This window comes from Cinclus cinclus, chromosome 5 (genome assembly GCF_963662255.1).
Source record: "Cinclus cinclus chromosome 5, bCinCin1.1, whole genome shotgun sequence".
Classification (NCBI taxonomy): domain Eukaryota; kingdom Metazoa; phylum Chordata; class Aves; order Passeriformes; family Cinclidae; genus Cinclus; species Cinclus cinclus.
In genome coordinates, this window is record NC_085050.1 from 25,010,449 (window position 1) to 25,031,819 (window position 21,371).

A 21,371-nucleotide genomic window follows, 5' to 3' on the forward strand; every position below is an offset into this window, starting at 1 on the left:
AAGGAGTTACCAAAGAAAAAGTCAGTCTTATAAAAATATTACTAATACCTGTGTACATATGATTTTTATACTTTTTTCTATTCTATATTCTGTTTTCTGAACAAATTTAATACATTTAACCAGCTAAATATTTATCTTAGATACAAATGACGCACAAGCTGAAAAAAATAAAATTTCTGTCTTAAAATTTTTAATTAGATATAAAGAAACAGTAATTACAGGGTAAGACACATTTTCCCTTTAGCTCTTGCTAGAAAGAATTTGAGACCTTATTACCTCTTTATTCTTGCATTGTTTTTTATTGCCCCTGATCTTAATAAAATTTGCTTAGGGGCTCACATATTCAGTACAACAGCCCCAGTAATAGGCTAAACTCCTACAATATTTCAGCATTCTAAGAGAGAGTTGGTAAACTCTACCTGAAAGTCTCAAATAACTTTATTCAGGTGCTCAATATCTTCAATACAAAAATTTTAAAAGTGATCTAAGTCATTATCAGCCAAGAGATTTTTAATAGAACTTGAAACAAAACATACATTTTTCTAGCTTTCTTTCTGCTTCAAGAGAAATTATACAAAGGAGAGTTCTCCTGGAACTTGATTTAATTGTTGAATGGAAAAATCACATCAGGAAATAGCTTGAGTAGAGATGAACAGACATACCTCATGGTATACAAGAGTGTCCCATCATCCTGGATTCGCAGAAGTTTGTTTGGCATAGTCATGTTATGAGCCACTGACTTCTTCCCATTGTGAAAAAATGTATCTGGGGTCCAGATTTTGCTGGCCATTAGGTTGTTTAGTCGAAGAATGTTCATTGGGCCTTTAAACTTTAATCTTTCATCTTTCCATCTCTGACGGAAGAAAACATCTATTGTGTACTCCTGTAATGGAATAAATATATGCTTTTTTGACACAATGAAACACTAATCTGCTTTCTGAGAACAAAAATAGAAAAGCTTTGTTTGCAAAACTCCCTTAGCAAAATTGTCAAGGGGGAACAGTCATCACAAAAAATTTTATAGTACTGAGAATAATAAACAGGAACTCAGTGTATTATGGGTATGACATGCTTCATGATTGCTAGCTGCTGTTTTTATATTGAACTCTTTCAATATTTAGATTTCTGCATTTGATGTACAAAGTATCTGTGGCATGGGTAATTTCAGTAAACACAGTAAGGAAGGAAAGTAAGGAAAATATACACAGGACACTAAATAGTTGTTTCAGTATCTTCTCCTGTAGAGTAACCCAGCATTTCAAGAGCATGGAGGATGGCTGAGCCTGGAAGTAAGGAAACAAGGCAATCCATAAAGGGTACAGTATATACAAGCAGAGTGATGTAAGATTTTTCCAAAGAGGAATGTAAGGCTCTGTAGTGGCATGAGTTTTATGAACAAAAGAACGTAGGTAGGAAACAACAGCTGATGATTAACAGGTGACACACACTGCCTGGGGAACCTTACTCTGATGCCAGCTGGGGAAAAAAGGGATGCAACCAAAAACAGACTGATGACCTAGACCAGATGCCTGTGTCAGCCAGTGCTGGGTATCCCATCTGGTGGGTTTTGTTGCTGTTCAGTTGGTTGCTGGCTGGGGTTAAATCACAATGTTAAAACAAACAGAAAACTGATCAGACACTCATAATGCAAATTCATCAGCTATCTCCAAGGGGGAACTGGAAATGGATTTGGTGTTTTGCTTCTGTCAGCACAGCATATAAATCGGATATGGGAGAGTTAAAAACCATGTTGGAAGCAAACTGTATTCAGTGTATTGGCAAATGCTACCTTGGTGCAATTTTGTTTTGTTGGACAGGTACAAAATTTGGTCTCATGACTTCAAAATATTTGTATGCTGCAACAGTCTGTACTACTGCAATTGCTCGGCATAAACCATTAAACGATGGACAAGACCTGATAAAATTTAACCAATATAAAATTTTCAAGAGATTTCAATGTAAAAGTGACTTCAAGGAACTTATCAGCCTCTATCATTTTCTGCTGGCTCCTTTGTGTGCTGATTAACAAGGCTTAAGGTTCTTCTCCATCAGTCATACAGAGATACAAAAGGAGTGCTGACTAGACAGTGACAAGTGACAGCACTCTTCAGCTCCTTTGGTCTGTGAGTCAAAGAGCTGAGAGGATCTTTTCCAGGTCAGGGCCAGAGGCTAAGGAGAGCATGTGGAATAAAGGAAAGACAATTTTGTTACGTGAAGGAGCAGGACAGGGGCAGGAGAGAAACAGTTCTCTTTATGAACAGCAACAAATGCAAAGAGATAGATATTTTGGAAATTATGGATACTTAAAAGCTAACCTGACAAAAACCAGAAGCTCAGTTTTTAGCTATACCAAGAGATTGTACATTAACGTAACAAAATTTTGTCATTTTTCTAATAAAAATTTTAAATATTCAAAATAATATTTAATAAAACTAACATGGCAATACACTCAAAATTAATCTGCTTGGTTTTCTTTAATTCCATTTTCTATTATCTCTACAAAAAATTTAGTAAATACATCTGTTTAATACAAAATCATGAACCTCTAAAACATGTATTCCTTTGATATTATACTTGATTTTGTTCAGTACCTCATCTCTGCTAGAGACACTGCCTCATAACAAGTGCTTTGTTCAGTTCTCTATGACAGATCACATTTAATTATCCTCTTTTATTTGCCCATTTACATGTTGTTTTATTTGCTGATTTATATGTTGTTTTATTTGCTAAATATCACGTGACTTAAATCCCATTTACAAATAATCAGTTAATTTGCAGACCAGAGAAAGTTACAAAATGCATAATATCATGGAGGATCAGGAACAGCAGGGGAGTATATGAAAACTGGATAGAAATACCAGGTAATTAAAGGCAAACAATTGTCCTAAGATCCTCCTCATGGTTGGCATCTGAGGGGCTTTACCAATAAATCATTTCTACAGTAAGACTGATGTTTGAGGCATAAAGAACTGGGAAGAAGAGCCTGAAGGGAATTAAGACTTTGAAATTCCACTGAAATTCAACAGGAGAGAGTGATATGTCCTACAGGTTCTTTTGACAAACATCCTTGCACATAAAAGATGAGAATATAAATCTCAACTTTTTTGCAATGTTTTATCAATAAAGAACTTCAAAGATCCTGCTTTTTCTTTTTTTTTTACTGTCTTCCAACATCATAAAAAGAATTACAAGAGAAATAAAATAGAAAAGAAAAATAAAATTAAAAAAAAGACATGAAAAGACACTAGATCAAAAAAGCAACATTTCACAAAAACCCGCACCTGCTGCATGGCAACAGCTAAGTAGAATGAGCAGGAAAGAATGAGCAGTAGAATGAGCTGCAGCTCTGAGAAATCCTACTGAGAAATCTCTGACTGATCCACAGGTAATGGTTAATGGCTCTAACACTGTTAAGGTTATCACTGAAGGACTTTGCCCACCATGGGAACTGCTCATCTGAGACCCCAGAACTCCCCTCTCTCCCTCTCCCCAATTTGTCTCTGTGATTTCCTGGAAATCTGGACAGTAAGTTAAGCCCCCTGATGGGAACTTGAGGTGATAAAGGTGCTACTTTTGTCCCATTATCTCAGGTCTAAGGAGAAGTAAACAAAGGTGAGAGGAATGTATCTACAAGAAAAACCAGCTCAGCAGATGTGCTGAAAATAAGCCCTGGCTGGGTCTGGAAGGGGGAGACCATAGCTGCCAGACTCATTGCTGGTGTCTTCCACCAGAGGACTGCACATGGTCCACAACTGCAGCAGATCCAAGGTGTTGCAAAAGCCAGTGTCAAAAACTCTCCTCCCCAGGAAAGGTGTCTGGGCCCTCCCATGCAAACATGAACATATATTAGCCCATTGAATTCTATGCTTCATGGGCTTCCCCCATCCCTGACAGATCAAAACTGTGACCATCACTTTGACTAACAAATACTGAAATTATATCAGATCTTGTTGAATCCATGTGTCATGATATCTTTCTATTCTCTCTTTTCTTTCTCATTTTATCATTTCCTTATAAATTTTCTTCAGTGCTGTTTTTATGCTTTTGTACTACTATATTGCCATTGATAATGATAACAAAAATGGCTACATACTTCCTTTCCACTGCAACCAATATTGTCCAAAATTAACTCATATATATCTATATCTATATCTATATCTATATCTATATCTATATCTATATCTATATCTATATCTATATCTATATCTATATCTATCTATATCTATATCTATATCATCTATATCTAATCTATATATCTATATCTATCTATATCTAAACATCAATCATTCAGTGTTGTTTCATCCTAATCCACTCTCAGGAAACAATTAATAAAAACCTGAGTTACCCTCACCTTTAGGGTGGTTTGTAACACCATCCAGTCTGTGCTGGAGATCTTTATTTCAGAACATCTCATTTAGAAGCTGGAAACAGGGAATAAACCAAGGTTTGGTGCAAATTATGACAAACAGCTTCTGTTTCCATTTACCACAATAGTAGTAACATCTCACATACTTCTTGAATAACTTATCTTTCTACAGAAATATTTGCATTTTTTCAGTGGAAGTACTGGGACCTCAGGTTTGTCATTGTCCATTTAAATTGTTATTTAAAGCAAAATAGCACAATACAACCCTTGCCTTTGCATACCAGTGCTATATTCACTGATCCCATGTTCCCTTCTGTGACAAATCTACTCTGCTTACAATCATGAATATCCCTACTGAGGTTTATCATGTTAAAAAATGAAAGAATAGGAAGGTATTGAAGTATTTTGAATATAATCAATATGATAAAAAGCCAGCTACAAAAAGTTGCTACATAAAGATTTTGAGACTAATTCCTATTCGATATATTTGATCCCTTTGTAGTAAATGCTGTGTAATGTTTATTTTTCAGTCAAGAATAACGTTCTAACAAAAGCAAATCTGGACTCTAGAAAAATTACTCAGATTAATACCTGATACTAATTTCATTCATTCTGCAGATATTCTCCAATTAAAAAAAACCCCGTTCTCTCTGGATATGACCTAGCCACTCTCCAGTATATAGTGCAGCATCTCCACAAAATCACAGGAGCATACTTCCAGGTCTTCAGAGGACTCCTGTGATAATTTCTAGACAGGAAAGTGCTTCCTTCTGTGCTGTGTCTAAAATGGTGCTTATACAGCCAGACTCTAATGCAGCATTACTAAACATAATCTTTCAAATATGTATTTTACTACCTTAAATGAAATTTTAGGTGCAGACAATGAGATTCTTGCCACAGTTTTAAGAAGCACTTGATCTTCTGCCAGTTCAATGGTCAGAAGAATAAAATGGTGAGGATATTTCATTTCTCTTCTAATATGCAATTGTTGTGCATAACACTACGCACCATAGAAAAGATGCTAGTATCTCTGGCAGAAGCTTTAACTGACCCAAATATAAGAAATTCTTCCCTACTACATGGGTTTTTTTGTGTGTTTGTTTGTTTGTTTTTGGGGTTTTTTTTGCTAAAGCCAGATTCGTATGGGAGAAGTTCAAACAACAAAAAATGTACTCTCATCCTTTCCAAAAGTGGTTGGCAGATTTTTGCAGTTCTAGCATCTGGAGTAAAGATGGACGTGTTCCAAATATCTCAAAAATTGTAAGTGCCCATTAGCAAGCAGTCTTGTCCTGAAGCAGACGGAACATTTTATTAATTACCTTCTGGAACACAGAATTTTGTTTAACGAATAGCTCAAGCCAGAGTTCCTCATTCCCTACTTGTAAAGATTTTTCTTAGTAATTTATTTAAAGTGTATTTGTCTTTTTCCTGACCACTGTTAAAGCCAAAAAGGGACAAATATATATAACCACAAAGCCAAGTTTTAAGTACTGTAAAAGATAAAACTTCTAAAAGGCAAATAAAAAAAATTAAAAGCAAGCAAAGGGGAAATGGCACATATAACTTTTCATCAAGTCCTTAAAACAGTTAGAAATACTGTGGTTGAAACACTGATGAGATAGTGCAGACTCATGGACCTAAATCTCACATAGCTAATATAGGAAATGCATATTAATATTTATTTTTAAATCAGTACAATTTCTTCATTTTAATTCTTAAAATGTACATTCTTGTTTTCATATCTGCCTTAAGGAAACATGCAATTTTTCTTTTGGATTTGTTTAAAAATATTACCAACCTTAGTATGTAACTAGTGCTGTAGAATACTGACATGATTGGTATGCATCTAAGCATCACATTTACATTCAAGAAAACCAAGGAGTTTAGACAGAAGATTAAAAAAAAATGCAATCAGTCAAAGAAAAATAACCTGCCCAGTATATGCACACTTACCACAAACTCATATTCATCGGTGTGATGAGTGTTAAGTTTGTGATGCAACTTCTGCAATTCACTCTATTAAACTTGCACACTAGACATTTTCAGTGAGTGCTGAAATTAGCTTTACAGTAGGAGGATGGCATCATTAGTTGGTTATCTTGGTGGTTGTCTCTGTGGGCTGATCTATGCAGGGTGCAGATGGAACACAGAAGGACTAAAACACCACCACAGTCTGCATAAGCTATTTCATCATTGTACTGCTTGGCTTTACCCAGGCCCACTCACCAGACTGGACCAAAAAATCCCTTTCACTTTCTACTTTTCTCTTGTCTAAAAACAAGCAATTGTCATACAATATGAGGACTGAAAGAGCTCTCCTTTGAACCCCTCAATGCTCCAATCATAAACACTGACTACTCAGGCTCTGCACAAGTACTTGCACTATCAATATCAAACCTCGCTGCACAGATAAATAAACTGAGTCCATTTCCTCTTCTCCAAAACCTACTTCCTGATGTGTACACAGCACAGAACATAGAATGAAATAGCAGACAGCCAGAAATTCCTTTCAGGTCGTTTGGAGTGTGGATCTTACATACTAGTGAATAGAATCCTTGAAAATATTCTGATGAAGGAGGATTGTAGTTTGAAACTGCACTGTTGGTTATTTTTATCAAAACCCTTAACAGCCCTGTTAAAACCTGAAATACAACCCCATCACTGCATTTCAAAGGAACATGTATTCATTTTTAAATACATAAGAAATGTCTGACAGATACATGTGACCTTTAATACTATCAAGAATTTGTGGAATATTTCTAGGGAATTGCAGCACAATTTTTCTCTATTTGAAGAACTCGTTTCAAGCCTTTTATTTCTGTCTAAACTGTCAACTTCAGTCATTTTTGTCTAAGCATTTAGTCTAAACATAAAATATTAAAAAAATCTGGAAAAAATGTGTTTAACCAGTTTGAATGATAGTGTCTAGGGAACAAAATGCCTTTCTATTCATATTAATTTATGAAAAGGACCTTCTCTGAATAATTTTCTCTCTCTTTTTTTCCATGTACCTGATGTAGAGTGAACTCTGAGTCTAAAAGAAGCACCAAGGAGGGACAAGAGTGTTCTGTAAAAGATACAAATAGGGATTACTTATAAAAGAGACCACAGGACATTTTTCCCACTGCTGTCACCAAAAACAAAAACACTTGTCATTATCCCTTTTCTATTCACACATGGAGAAGGAGCAAGCTTGAAACACAGTGGATGCCTGGTGCCAGGAACAGGAATCCAAACAGAGGGTTGGACACAGCCTCTGACAAATCCATCTTCAGTATTGATCCTCTTGGCAGGATGTTGCACAGGGGAAAAAGCCTTCCCAAAAGAATAAAAGGAGAGAAACTCTGAAAGACATCATGTGAGATATCCTGATCAAAATTTCAGTGTATGGATTTCACTTGCAAAGGCTGAAGTTAAAGGCCAAATCACCTGAGCCAATAATAAAAGGAAATAAAGCAACAAGTTTATTGACTTATTGATAGAAACATACCAATTATAAACACAACCTAGATGTTCCCCAGTGCTCCCCAACACCCAAAAAGTCCAAGTGTATTAATAATTTCTTTTACTCTTTGCTCTTCTCTTATTGAGTTCAAATAATAACTACATAAAAGCAACTGCAGTACATTTTTCAGTACTTTTGAAAAAAAATCCTCTTCATGCATTCCCTTATTCTGTCTTGATGTACATATCATACCAGCTCTGTTACTCTCATACTTCTCTTAAGTTAAGGAATTCTAGCTAAAAATGAGTAGCTAGTAATAATTCTAGCTAATAATTTAGCCCTGAAACAGAGCTAAAAATAAGTTGCACAGGAAAAAAAAACCCAAACAAAATCTGAAATACAAACTGAAATGAGGAAATCAGACAAAGACAGAATAAAAGAAACAGTGTTCCAAGTTCAGTGGCTGTCTCTAAAGAACCATCCTCAGTTGTAGTGATGAATGCTGTAACAACCCTTCTGATTATTCTAAGTATTTGACTTTCAGTCTTCGTTGAAAATTTCTATTTTGGCTTTATTTGAAAAATGAGAAGCACTTAGTGACATTTCAGTTGAAATCTGATGAGATGAAAGGGTGTGTAGTGATGAACTAGCTGTGTATGATGATCTCTACAAAGAAATGTTCCTGTTCCTTGACTTCAAAGTGAAAAATGGGAAGACTATCATCAAGAAACTAGGAAAAACTAGTTTACAAAAGACTTGGGAATAAAGGTGTAACCACAGTAAACTAAACTCCTCAATAACTATGAAAATCTAAGACTGCAAGTTGAAATACAAAAGTGTCATAAAGCTTCTTAGTTTTAATATTCAAGCCAAACTGATTCAAGTCCTGCCATCTACTAACTGTGTATTGTAGGAAAGCAGAAAAGACCAATCTAAGCAACAATCAGAAACACTGTTCTGAGGTAAAATTGGCTAAAATCTTTTTTCACAGCATACCTTATTTAAAGGGTCTTCATACTCGCATAATCTGTCTTACATAAAATAACTTTTGCTTGAGGGGTAAATTGGTCTCATTTATTATATAGATATAGATATATATATATATTTATATATTTTTATATATATACATATATATATATATATATATATATATATATATATATATATATATATATAAATTTTTAATTTTTTTTTTCAGTTGTGGACATCAGCACTTGTTATGTCTCTGGCTATGGGAGAAATTTTAGGAGCCAAAGTGTCAGGAGAGCCTGGAAAGACACCAAGTCTGAGAAAAAGAGGTAAAAATACATTGCTTTCAATGATGAAATTTAAGTTAGCAACACGTAGATTTATAATGATGGTACAGTCTACCAGATTTCAAATAATTAATTTTTTAAAACAGAAAAGTAATCAAGTTTAATGTTCAATCTTTTTATCCTACAAATTATAATCCAACCAAATTCATCTTTTACCTCTAAATTTTCAAATATTAGACATTTTAATTTCATGATAAATGCTTTAATTAGCTTCTGTTATAAGAATTTAGTCCTATAACACTTCAGAAAATTAAGAGATGCCTTGTTTTTCAGTTGTTCTGTCCAGTTTTTCATTTGTTTTTCTAAACAATGCAGCTTTTCTTCTCTCGGGCTAATGTCAAAATAAATTTGTATCACTGATTGGGTTGGATGCCTATAAGGCATAACTCCACAATACTGAATTTGAACATTTCTGAGAAATAACAACTCAAATAGACAGAAGAGTGAAAGTAAAATCTGTTTAAATGCGTGGTTTTCTTTGCCTTCCTTGATTCTCACCCATTTGCAAAAGTAAGCTGAAATTTCTTATATATTGGCACTGCGTACTTGACATTAAAGAGAGTGGTTGACATACAATAGCTTTTCTTTGACACAAATTATAGAGATATCCGAATATTTTTGTTCATTTGAAGCACAGTTTGCAACAGGCTCCTGGCCAAGGGTAAACAGACTTGGTAGCTGACTATTTTGGTCAGAACAGAGAGTAGTATCTTTTGAACTTAGTCAAAATGTTAATCCACTACGAGGACCAAAGGTTTCTGACTCTTCACATATTTGGAGAAAATCTCAGCCTCAACTTCTACTTCCTGAATTTATCAATGGCAACTTCAGCTACCTTAAAATCAGTCAAAGATCAAATTCCCCTGGACATAATTAGTTTTTGGCAAAGCTGTGATACTGGAAAGATACTGTGAATGTGAATAAAAATCCACATTATAGCAATCACACCAAGCCACAGATGGAAGACCATACTATGTTACCATTGATGGGAACTGCTAGTGAGGAAAACAGAAAGCTCACAAATTCATAATAATTCAACAACAAAGGTTAGAATTACATTTTATCAATGTTGTGAATCACCACTTCATGAGAACTGCATCCTTAGCTCCAATACACCCATCACTGCCTGTGTGCCACTTCCTTCTTCCATACTCTAAATGCATATTAAACATCTCCCTTGTCAGCGAGTCCCCCTCCTGTTTTCAAAAGCACCTCTGTTCTTCTAAGTTCCATTATCCTTCACAGCATACTGACCAAGGAGGAAAAACCAAACTGGAAAATAAATCATGCGAATAATGAAAAGCAAATCATGCAAAATAAATTGTCACAAACCTGACAATTTTATTGCTCTAAGAAACCCCAATGGAAGGAATCCTAGGGGAATCAATAATCATGAGAGTTTTGGGCAACAGCAGTGTTCAGCCTAAATACCTCAAGTGACTGAGGGCCTCACCACTCATGTTGTGATAGCAGAGGACTGCAGGGGCTGGGACCCAACCTTCCTGAAAAAATCTTAATTTGGGATCCTCTGAAAATCCTGAAGGACAAGGGCAAGAGTCAAATTTATTGTTCCAATGAAACCTTTTAAGGAAGAAATTTTAAAAATTATAATATTCCGGCATTTTCAACATTTACAGAAGAAAATACCTCTGTATAATAGTTTACATTATTGATTCAGTCATGCAGCTCCTAAATGAAAAAGTACTTATGGTTAAAACTCTAATGTCACCTTCATGTTCGACAGAATACATGATGGTTTGGAAGCTATTATTTCAAAACTCGTATGTTGGAATTTTCTAATTGACTGCTCATACGTGTCAAAATTATTTTATAATTATCAACAGAACAAGCTAAATTAACCCTGAAGCTTGTAGTAATAAGAATTAAACTGCTCTTACTTATCTATCTACTTATCTGCAAATAAACCTACCCATTAGAGTAACAGCTGCTGTTCTGATGCACTGCACTATGCTTTGATTAACACCTCTGCATAGATCTGTCAGAGCTGTAGCATCAAAGGACCTGGCCCCTTACTGCACTGTCTATATGTCTCTGCAAATAAACACCCAGAGTTCTCCATACCTTTATCTACTGATGTCAAAAGTGTGTTGGGAGTGAGGGAATAGGCTCAGGGAGCTTTTCATTACATTTCCATTTAAGCACAGATGACTTGCACAGCCTTGGATAAGTCTCCTTGTGCCTCAGTACTCATCTTTAGAAGTGGATTAATATAATCTCCCTGTTACACACGACTACCATAAATGCAAGACTTTACCAATAATAAAAAAATAATAAATAATAAAACAAATCTAGTCATGAGATACTTGACCAACAAGGTCAAGATGTTCATATAATCTTTGTACATAGCTGTGGATGCCTTTTTAACAAAATTATTAACAAAATAAGAACAATTTCATAAACTTAAAATCATTAGAAAAAACCACCTCAAGAGAATCAGCAACATGTACAGTAACAAAAACAAAAGTCTATTTCTCCTATGAAATGGCCTTTCATGTGAAGCCTTACTAGTGCATTTATAACTATCAAAACAGAGCTTGAAAACTGAAACTATCCCACACAAAAACAAACACAAAACCCCACCAGAATATATTCTCCAAAGCTATGATTACCTGGTAGTCAATAAGCAAATAACTTTTTAAATGTATAATGTACCGTGAAAAAATTAACTCCATAAACTTGTTCATAACATCATAATGTTCCCTGTTTTGTATGATGTATAACCTGAATTTTTTCACAGAAAAAGAAATGTTGTCTGATTTTAAAAATAGTAAATTTTAATAATCTACAGATACACCTAGGTAGCATTTTATATCTCATGCATAATAAAGAATGTTCAAAACACTTGAAAAATAATTTCTTGCAGGATTCGTAAGAGTAGCATGAGACTAAATGACATCAAAATTGCAACAACCAAGTCTCGTTACTAAATCCACAGATGGTGATACCACTCTACTCTTATCCTTTCTTTCTCTTTCTTTCTCCCTTTCTTCTAAAAATACACTGTAAGCCAGACTAAAATATTCCTGTCAATGCCTTAATAAGTACCTTGTGTCTAGATTTGTTAAGGTTGGCTAAGTTTAAGTTTGCTAAATTAAAGTTTGTGAAGTACTTACTTTGCATGGATGTTGTTTTAAAATTTGTCAAGTACCCTATTCTATCCTGATGTTCTATATTTTGTAACCACAAGTTTGTTCTTGAATTTGCTGAGAATTCTGTTCTCTCCTACACATTGCCCAGAGTCAATTAAACCACCTTCCCCTAAACCAGGGAAATGGACAGGAGCAAAGCAGGTAGTTAAAGTAACTTTGACATTGTTCTTCCCTTCCCTTTAAGAGAAGCTATATCCATAAGGTCTTTCTACCCAGTGTGAAACATTCTGCCTAATCTCTGTATTATTTGCAGTGAGCCTACAAACAATTCCCTATAATTCAGAGCAATATTCTGAAAGTTTCTTTATTTTTATTGCCACCAACTTCCTTAAATGCTTACTAAACAATGCAAATTATCAACGACGGATCTGTAAAACACCACAATCATGTTGGTGACCCAGCTTCCAAGCTGTCTTTCAAGAAGTCTAATTTAGATTTGACGCCCATACGGTCCCTCAGTCTATTGCCAATTTTAAGAGTGCTCCTTTCACTCCAGGTTTTCACCAAGAGGAATCCAGTTTATCCATGCCAAGACTGCTCCAGAATATAAACCAAAGCAAAGTTAGTGGGATAATCAAAAGATTTACTTGTCTAAACTAAATGGCTAACACAAGCACACTTATCATGTAAAGTCTGTAAACCAATTTCCAAATTTTGAGCTACATGGGGTTTGGCACTTTCTGATTTCAGTGAAATTGCTTCAAATTCATCTGCAATAAGTAAAAGAAGAATATAAATTTAAAGGAAGTTTATATATATCTTACACCATTTACCCATATATGCAAAAGATTCAGGAACTCACCATATCAGTATCTGACACAGGTCCAAAACTGGTCACATAGATGTTAGTGAAGACTTCAGTAATACTATCTGATATAAAAAGAAAAGAAAAAACAAGCAAACATTTTAAATTTATAGTATTTTTTCTAACTCTCTAAGCAGGATTATGGTTTCTCTCTTTGTTTACTACCCCTCACCAGTATCCTGTTGTAAATAATGGGGGTTTCTCTCCCACTTAACACAGAGGTTAATGAACAAGCATCTACCCCTCAGAGTAGCTTGTTTCAGTTTGTTCAACTGTAGCACCAACATCAGCATCTATACACATATATCCCATTTCTCTACCAGCTAAAATTACCACAGCATATTGGACTTTGCATGGAAGGACAGTAATGCCTAAACAAAATGCCTTTGTTGCAAAGGTGTTGCCTCAGTTGTTGCAATCTCTCCTATTAAAGCCTTTCTAGCTGAAGACTGGTTTCTACATCCTTAATAGCTTTTTCTTTGAGAAAGATGAGAAAAGGCAATTACTGACTGCACCAAATAGTAACAGAACAGCATCCTACTTTTCAACGGGGACTGTGTTTTGAGTGGCACATATTTTAGCACTACAGTTCCTTTCCTTCATACACAAAGCTCCTGATACATTTCTATGGTACTGCGAACACTTTGAGAAAATGTCCCTCCTAATCACTGCAGTCAGACAGCCATGAAATCAGAATATTAGATGTTGTACTGCAGGGAAAAAGAATTGCTTAGTTTTCTATCTTCAGTTTTCAATTAGGCTCAAAATAGAATGATATTCCCTAAGAGGGGTAGTACACAAGAAATTTCTTACAGCAGTTGCCAACAACAGTCTGCATTCTAGACAGTCAACACAAGGAACTCTCTGCCTTAAAGCAGCTGCAGATTGGAAAAGAAAAAATTGAATATAACTAGATGCATTTTGATTCATCACAGAATATCCCATTCCCAAAAATGACACAACTGTCTGTTGTATAAGTGATCCTGGTGTTATATTATGATTATCTTTCCCTATTTAATCATTATTAAATTTGGGTAGTTAATAGTTTCTGTCTTCCTAAAAGCTGCCCTTTAACAAATACATGATATAAGCAAATTTTACTTCTAATTATATTGAGGCTAAGAGTACAACCCCTGCTCTTTACTGGGAGGAACAAGTGGTGCTCGGTCATGACAGCAGAGTCTCTACCAGCCTCCAGGAAAAGGCCAGGACTGATCCACGAGCAGCTGCATGGGGAGCAGTGCATTTTCAAAGGGATATAGCTGCAAAGATGCAGTGATTTTGGACAACTTCTGGAGCATGGGCAAGGAATATTCATCTGTTCTCATCTGTAATGAAACATCCTTCTTCAGCCAGACGCTATAATACAGGATTTCATAAAGCCCTTCCTACAAAAATGAATTTTTTTTTCCAGGATCATGTCTGCTTTAAGCAAATAAATAAAGACTGACTCCTACAATTTGACTGCATGTCCTAAGATAGGTTTATTTGTATCATAGAGACTTCTGGAATCCCTTAGGAAGCATCCTTACACAAGGCGAGTTAATTTCTACTCCAAACATCTTACAAACAAATTTTAGGTCAGTGGACAGAAACAGTGCTGAGTCTGTACTGTTCTTGGTATTCAACAAGGATAAAGCCTGGGTCTGGCTGAAGTGTCCTACAGTAGTGTATTTCAGAGGACTAGAGACTACATACTGCCCATGGGAGACTCTCTCTAAAAAAAAATATATATTATTATCATCTCCAAATGGTTACCTGACACAGACTGGAATGAAATGGGAGAGTGACAAGAGAGCTACTCTTCAGGAGGTAAAATGTTGCTGCAGGGACTAATTGTGAAATTTTGCCTGTACTGCAATGATAACACAAAATATTAATTATAATTCCATGAAAAGTACTGGTGTTACAAAAATATGACTGACAATCAAGTATCATAGCAGCAGAGTATCAAGGCTAATTTCAAATATATTTTTATAATTTGAAGGAACCCTACTACAGGAAACAAATTTACATCCTTAACTGCACAATCCCCACCTGTCAAGTGCTTTGAAACGTGGTCCTCTTGTAACCTCATTTTATTGCTATCAGTTATTTTTATCTCATTTATTATTTGACATAGAGGAATTATTTTAATATGTGCATATAATGAACTACAGGACGTGGAATCTTCAAGCTTGCCTTTCATTCCAAGTTTTAATTTAAAAAGAAAATTCCCTTATTCTATGATTTCTAAACTCTTGTGGAACTACTCTTCCATCAGAAATAAGCAGTGAAAAGGGAGAGAAGAACAAAAATTTTGACCACAACTTATGCTATTAGAACAGTCTGTAGATTCCTCCTGTTGATTTGTGTTAAGAAAGAGAAAAATACACTAAGGAGGAAATGGCAGATTTTTATTTTTTGCCTCCTATTTTCCAAATTTTGCATAGTTAAGATATTTCTGTTGATACCTTATCTTCAAGATAACAAGCTCTTAAAGACAAAAGAAGTTGAATCTTGATTTTCTCCTGTTACCATCCATTTGTGTTAGGAGCCTGAGTCTTGTCTTTGTTTCTTTGTTACTTTACAGAGTGTTACAATAAAGGGTCCTCTGAATTAAAAATTTGAACTTGAGGCTTCAGTATCAATGTCTAAAAAATGAAAAAATTCATCCTCCTTTTTTTACAACAAATATTGTAGCTATTGCTTTGAAGGAGTATATGCTCACCACACAAACAATTCAGAAGCACAAAGCACAGTTTCAAATGGACTCTAATCAAAATTCATCCAGCAAGCATTACAGTTACAGGTTTTTATAACTTATATTCTGTCAAGAACAGCACAAGTCATCATACTTAGCCCACCAGAGATTCAAACAAGTTCTGGATTGTCAGTTCTTGTGGAAAAGCCAAGGAATATACTCAGCTAAAAGACGTTCAATGCAACATGTGTTTGCATACAAATCTCACTTGTTTTTTTGAGAAAAGTTAAGGACAATCTTTTTCTATAGGGATTATAAAATTGTTTCCTCAAGTGACATGTAAGCACGTAACTAAAAGGCCTGTTTTTCAAAAGTGCTTAACTCAATGGAGGCCCATATTTAAAAGCAGTCCAGATTTTAATGAACCCTCTGTTGGGAGGAAGAGTGGCAGATTTATTTATACTTGTGGGCTCTTAAGTTATTCTTAATCACTGCTTTTGAAGGTTATACAAAGAAATGAGAATGGCAAAGAGTAAGGATATAATTTCTATTTAAGATGTTTCTTTTAGGGGAAAAAATCTCAGGCAAAGAATATAACATGATGGTAGCTGCCACCATTACACCTAAAATTCTTCAAAGGCTATCACAGCACCATTTCTAACTTGCTTTGGTCGTAAATGTTAAAAAAGAAGCCCTATCTGACTTCAATCAGATCAGTTTCTCAGATGATGGAAGGCAAAGGCAAACTATAAAATACAGTCAATAAAATTAATGATGAAGGAAGAAAAGCACATCCTGTGGAAGTAAAAAAAAAAAAGAAAAGCAGTAATTATTAAGATGATATTGCACATGGTTCTCAAACACTGGTTTCTTCTGATTCCCTTTCCTCACTTGAACTATGGTATCATTACCAGAAAAAATAAAAAACAGAAAGCAAGAAAAAGCAATACATATACCAAATTGCAGAAGGTTTATAGATCCTTATCTGTCCTTATCTGGATTGTTTACTATGTACTTTAATTACATTTTAGGATTTTAAAAAATGGTAATTATAACAACTCCCGTATGAAGACAATAATTTTATTATTCTCAATTTTCCATACTTGGGAAGCTGAGGCAGAGGGATTACATTACATGTAAGTAATGTGAAGTACAGGTGTTTGCCACACTGGAAAATGTCAACATCACTGACTTATCAAAAGATTAGAAAAGTGGTTCAGAGCTCAGCTAGAGTTGTTATCAGTGGCATCACCAATTCCTTTATGGCAACTCTGCCACTGTTGGGATACCCTTTCTGATGGTCTGAAATCCTGCTGACTTGTTCCTCAGTAGAAGAGCTGGCTCAGCTGAAGTAGGCTGCTTGGCAGAGAATTTGCAGCTGCTGAAATCTAAACCAACCCAGGCTGAGTAATGGAGATGATCAGAAAAGTCAGATGAAAAGGTTCCTCATGAGCCTTTACCAGTTTTTCAAAACGGTAGGATTCCACAGAGGCATTTAAATTTTCAATGAGTTCCTTTGGTCTGCTGTCTCACAGCAGTTTTCAAAATTTTTTCGCGTTCTTTCATATGTCCCTTCTCAGCTGCCTGCATCCCTGACAGGGTACACAGAGTTCCAGTGTCTGTGATGTCAGGTAGCTAGACATGCAGAATTCTGCATACCTGAGAGCTCTCCCTTTCCTGGAGAATGCTGAGAAAGCATTATTTTTATTAAAATAAATTTTAAGAGTATTTTTCACATTTGAGAATGACTGGGTATTACTCATTCCCTCTCTCACCAAAATAATCTATAGAGTCCTTTCTTCACAGAGAGTAGGGACAAAACATACATGGCTCATTCTATGTATGTTTAAAAGAAGAGAAGAAAGGAGTGTGATAACTGCAAAATCTTCAGAAAGGTTCCAGGTGTTATTTTGCATGAAACTGGCTATATTATTGATTAATGTGTCAAGGCAGTTTTCACAAGAAAACAGGCCTAGTAGGTTGGGTTGGACTTTTCATTCTTTTTAATTTTAATTTTTAGTCAAAAAAAAAAAAAAAGCTGTAAACAGGTTTGGGACAGCTGAAATAGAAGACAATCTCTCTGAGATAATCAAAAACCATCAAAAGTGTTCTTGGTGGGACAGACCTTTTAAAGCATATATATGCAGTTCTAATGTATACTATTAAAAAAATTCAGACAAACGGTATTTTAAATGTAGAATTAATACTGCCTGTGAGAGCACTGCAAGGCTGTAACTGAAGGGCTGCTAAAGCATAGGAAAAGAAAAAAGAGAGTGAAAGAAGTGAAAATAAAATACTGCTCTTTATTTATGCTAACAACTACAACAACAACAAAAAAGGAGGTCAAGTTGCCGTGCTATGGAAAATTTAACTGAGGATTACTGAGTTTTGTTGGAAATGCTGTCAAAAATCTGATGTTAATTTAATTATTTTGCTATAAAAAATGTTTAACTGGAATTGACATTGTTCTGACATTGCAATATGGTATCCAGGGGCATGCTTGGCAATGTTGCCCAAAGGCCTTGAAAATGTCATTCGTAATACAAGTCAGAAATTGCACAGGTGAAACAGCCAGAGTCTTAATCCATCAAACGCTGCTCCAACTCAACATGCTGCCCTTATCTGACAAGCTCCTTAGTGTGTCTGTTGACAGCTCAAGACACTGACTGGCTGGCAGGGAATGGGGGTCAGAGGAGGTCATGCAACACGGAGCTGTAAAAGCAGCAAAATCCATGGGAACACAGATATTTCAAAATCGTGTTCTGCCAGTACTTTATTTTTGGTTTAGGTGGCTTAACAACAATTGTATTATCCAACTTCAGCATCTTCATTCATTATCCACTATTAAATTGCAACAGTCTCAAAGCCACATATGCCCAACATAAAACCGCTTCCAATTTGTAAATTGAAGTCATTTGTGAGAAGAAAAAAAATAATTTCTCCCCTTGACATCTGCACTTCACTTCCAATAGCCTAACTATCCATGAACTATCAGCAAGAAAATTTCTTCATATGGGCCATGATTTTCTTTTAAATCTCCATCTTTAACAAAGTACATGTAGAGTAAGTTCACCAGTAAGAGCTAGTAACACCTCTAAGTGTTATATTAACAGTTGCACTCTTGATTCACATTGGTGTAAATAAGACCAGAATCAGACATTGTACTTAATTTCTCATGATGTTGACTGGAACAAGAATATATTCTGGAGAAAATGTCTGGAGGAAGAGACAGGAATTGAAAGCTAGTAGGTTGAGAGATTCCAGCTGACTTCTATTAACAGATATTATATCATTTATTAAATTGACAGCTCAATGTAAAGTCTACAAGGGGCCCTCCAAAGACCTATTCAGAACCTATGAAATTCAGCACCCCTGTAAATCAGTACCATAAATACTATTATGTCATTTACACTAGCAGAATACTTGGGCTGCATATAAGACATTTTATTTCAACAAAGTAGTATTCATTATTCTGAAATAATTAAAACAGGTTCAAAACGACAGGAATTTGCCATAATACAATAATTCAGTTAAATATTAGTGTTTCTTTAGAGATAAGTGAGACTTTTTAACTATCAGAAAAACACACTGACCTGGAAAAAAAAAAATTTCGCTTAACTGTCAACACCCTCCTCTACTGTAGCAAAAAATGTGACGGGAAATCATTCTCAGATATGTTTTAATCTAAACTAATAACTCCTTCTAGGTGTAGGTAGAATGATATTTAGGGAGATCTGCAACACAAATAATGTGATATACAATCATAGTCAGTATTTACTCTTTGTCCTGTATGTAGAAGACACTGGTGCAAACTGCCTTAGCACCATTATCACATATCAAATTAAAAAAAAAATTCTGGGCTGAGAGAACATTTACACATTACTAAGATAATTTTCACTTGTATATGACAAATTTGAGACTTAACTATCAGTCAAAAAAAGAGTGCAAATCACACACACAAATGTTTTATTTACTACTCTTTCTTCTCTCTCTCCCAAGAGACTTTTAATTTGCAAACCTGATTACTTCAGGTCACAAATTTAAACACATTTCTAAAAGGTCATATGAATGAAGAACCTTGGATACAAGTGAGATTTGAGGTTCAGTTTTAACTTTATTATATGCTTTCTCCACAATTTTGAGAAAGATGCTCAAGGATAGAGCTTAAGACTGATTTTGGTGCCCAATTATCTCTTAAAGTATATTGGACAAACTCCACAAAGTTATTTAAGCTCCGAGTTTCCACTTAAATCAATCAAAGTTAATCTGAATGTCTCTGTGGCCCAGATAATAATGGTTAAATTTTGCACTTTTATTTATCTGAATCCCCTTTATTCCTAAATTGCTGTCTAATATTGTCAGTACCTAAAATTCCCTGGTTGCTTATATTTCCACCTTAAGGCAAAAATATCCCAATGCTGCCAAGCAGCCCAAAGATCTGGCTGTCAGCCAAGTCTCAAACTATAAATAATTACAAATTTACTGAGCCAGAAAGATTTTGAGAGAGAAAGGAAGAAAACAAGCAAGAGACTGATTCCACAGCCTAGCAGTACTCATGGGATAGAACAGACTTAAATTGAAGCCTCTGCTCAAGATCTAATTATTTACACAAAGCAGAACAACTCCTTCCAAAGACTGAGGAAGCATGCTCTATCTTAGAAAATCCACCTTTGTGGTCAAGACACAACCTGACACAAAGTGACTGAGTTCACCTCTCTGCTTTAAATTAGAGCATGCACTTCACAAGAGCTGCTCTCTATTTTAGAAGTTCCCATTAAGCCCGACTATCAGTTTCTCTCTCGTGCCTCTTTTCAGGAAAGGAGAAATGACATGAGCTCTAAAGGGGGAGCATCCTGTGAACAAATAAAAAGGAGACTGGTAATGTTTTCAGACCCAAACTTGGTTGTTTCACATATGTTGGTAAGGAAAGGCTTCAGCTGCATGCTCCTCTTCAGCATTTTTAATTACTCATCTTGACAGATTCCTACTCAGTTTATCGACTTTAAGAACCACATTTATAGACAGTTATGCCTACACTATCTCTGAGATATGCCAACATCTCTCAACAGCTTTACCTGTGTTCCACAGTAATGGCCCAGCCATTGGAAGTAATGAATTCCACTATATATGGGGTCCAGGAGATGTGGGAACTGACAAACCTAAGCCCTCAGTCTTGTGGGGCCAACTGGCAAAGACCATGAATGCCCCTAAAGGCCAGCAGGAAAAAAGAGATCTCAGTCCATGTTCTGACATATAGTAGCTATTTTATACAAATAAACAAGTAAAACATCTCCAGTGGAAGAAGCCACTTTCTGGAAATGATCAAAAGCCCCATGTCTACATAAAAGGTTTGAGAAGTGTGAAACATGAATTCAGATCCCTTTTCCAAATCAGGTAGGGAGGAACTAAGACGTTTAAGCCAGAATGTACTTTATCCCTGACGAGAAGGGTACTGTACTGACTGGTGCAGCTCATATGACATTGGGCCAATCAATCAACCAGTGTCTAGCCTGAATCCTGCCAGTACTTCAACATGAAAGAGATTTCAAGTAACCCAAAAGTGCATAATTTAATTAGTTCTTTACA

General features: G+C 35.4%; 1 protein-coding gene across 1 annotated transcript in view; it reads right to left on the minus strand.

Annotated features, from left to right (window-relative positions):
• The window catches only part of GABRA2 (gamma-aminobutyric acid type A receptor subunit alpha2), a 57,020-nt gene that overhangs the window by 18,395 nt on the left and 17,254 nt on the right, over positions 1–21,371 (minus strand). The window contains exons 3-4 of the mRNA XM_062493492.1: positions 13,100–13,167; positions 663–883 (exon numbers count right to left, since the gene is read on the minus strand). Of these exons, the coding sequence (XP_062349476.1) occupies positions 663–883; positions 13,100–13,167 (289 nt within the window). The remainder of the gene's footprint in view (positions 1–662; positions 884–13,099; positions 13,168–21,371) is intronic.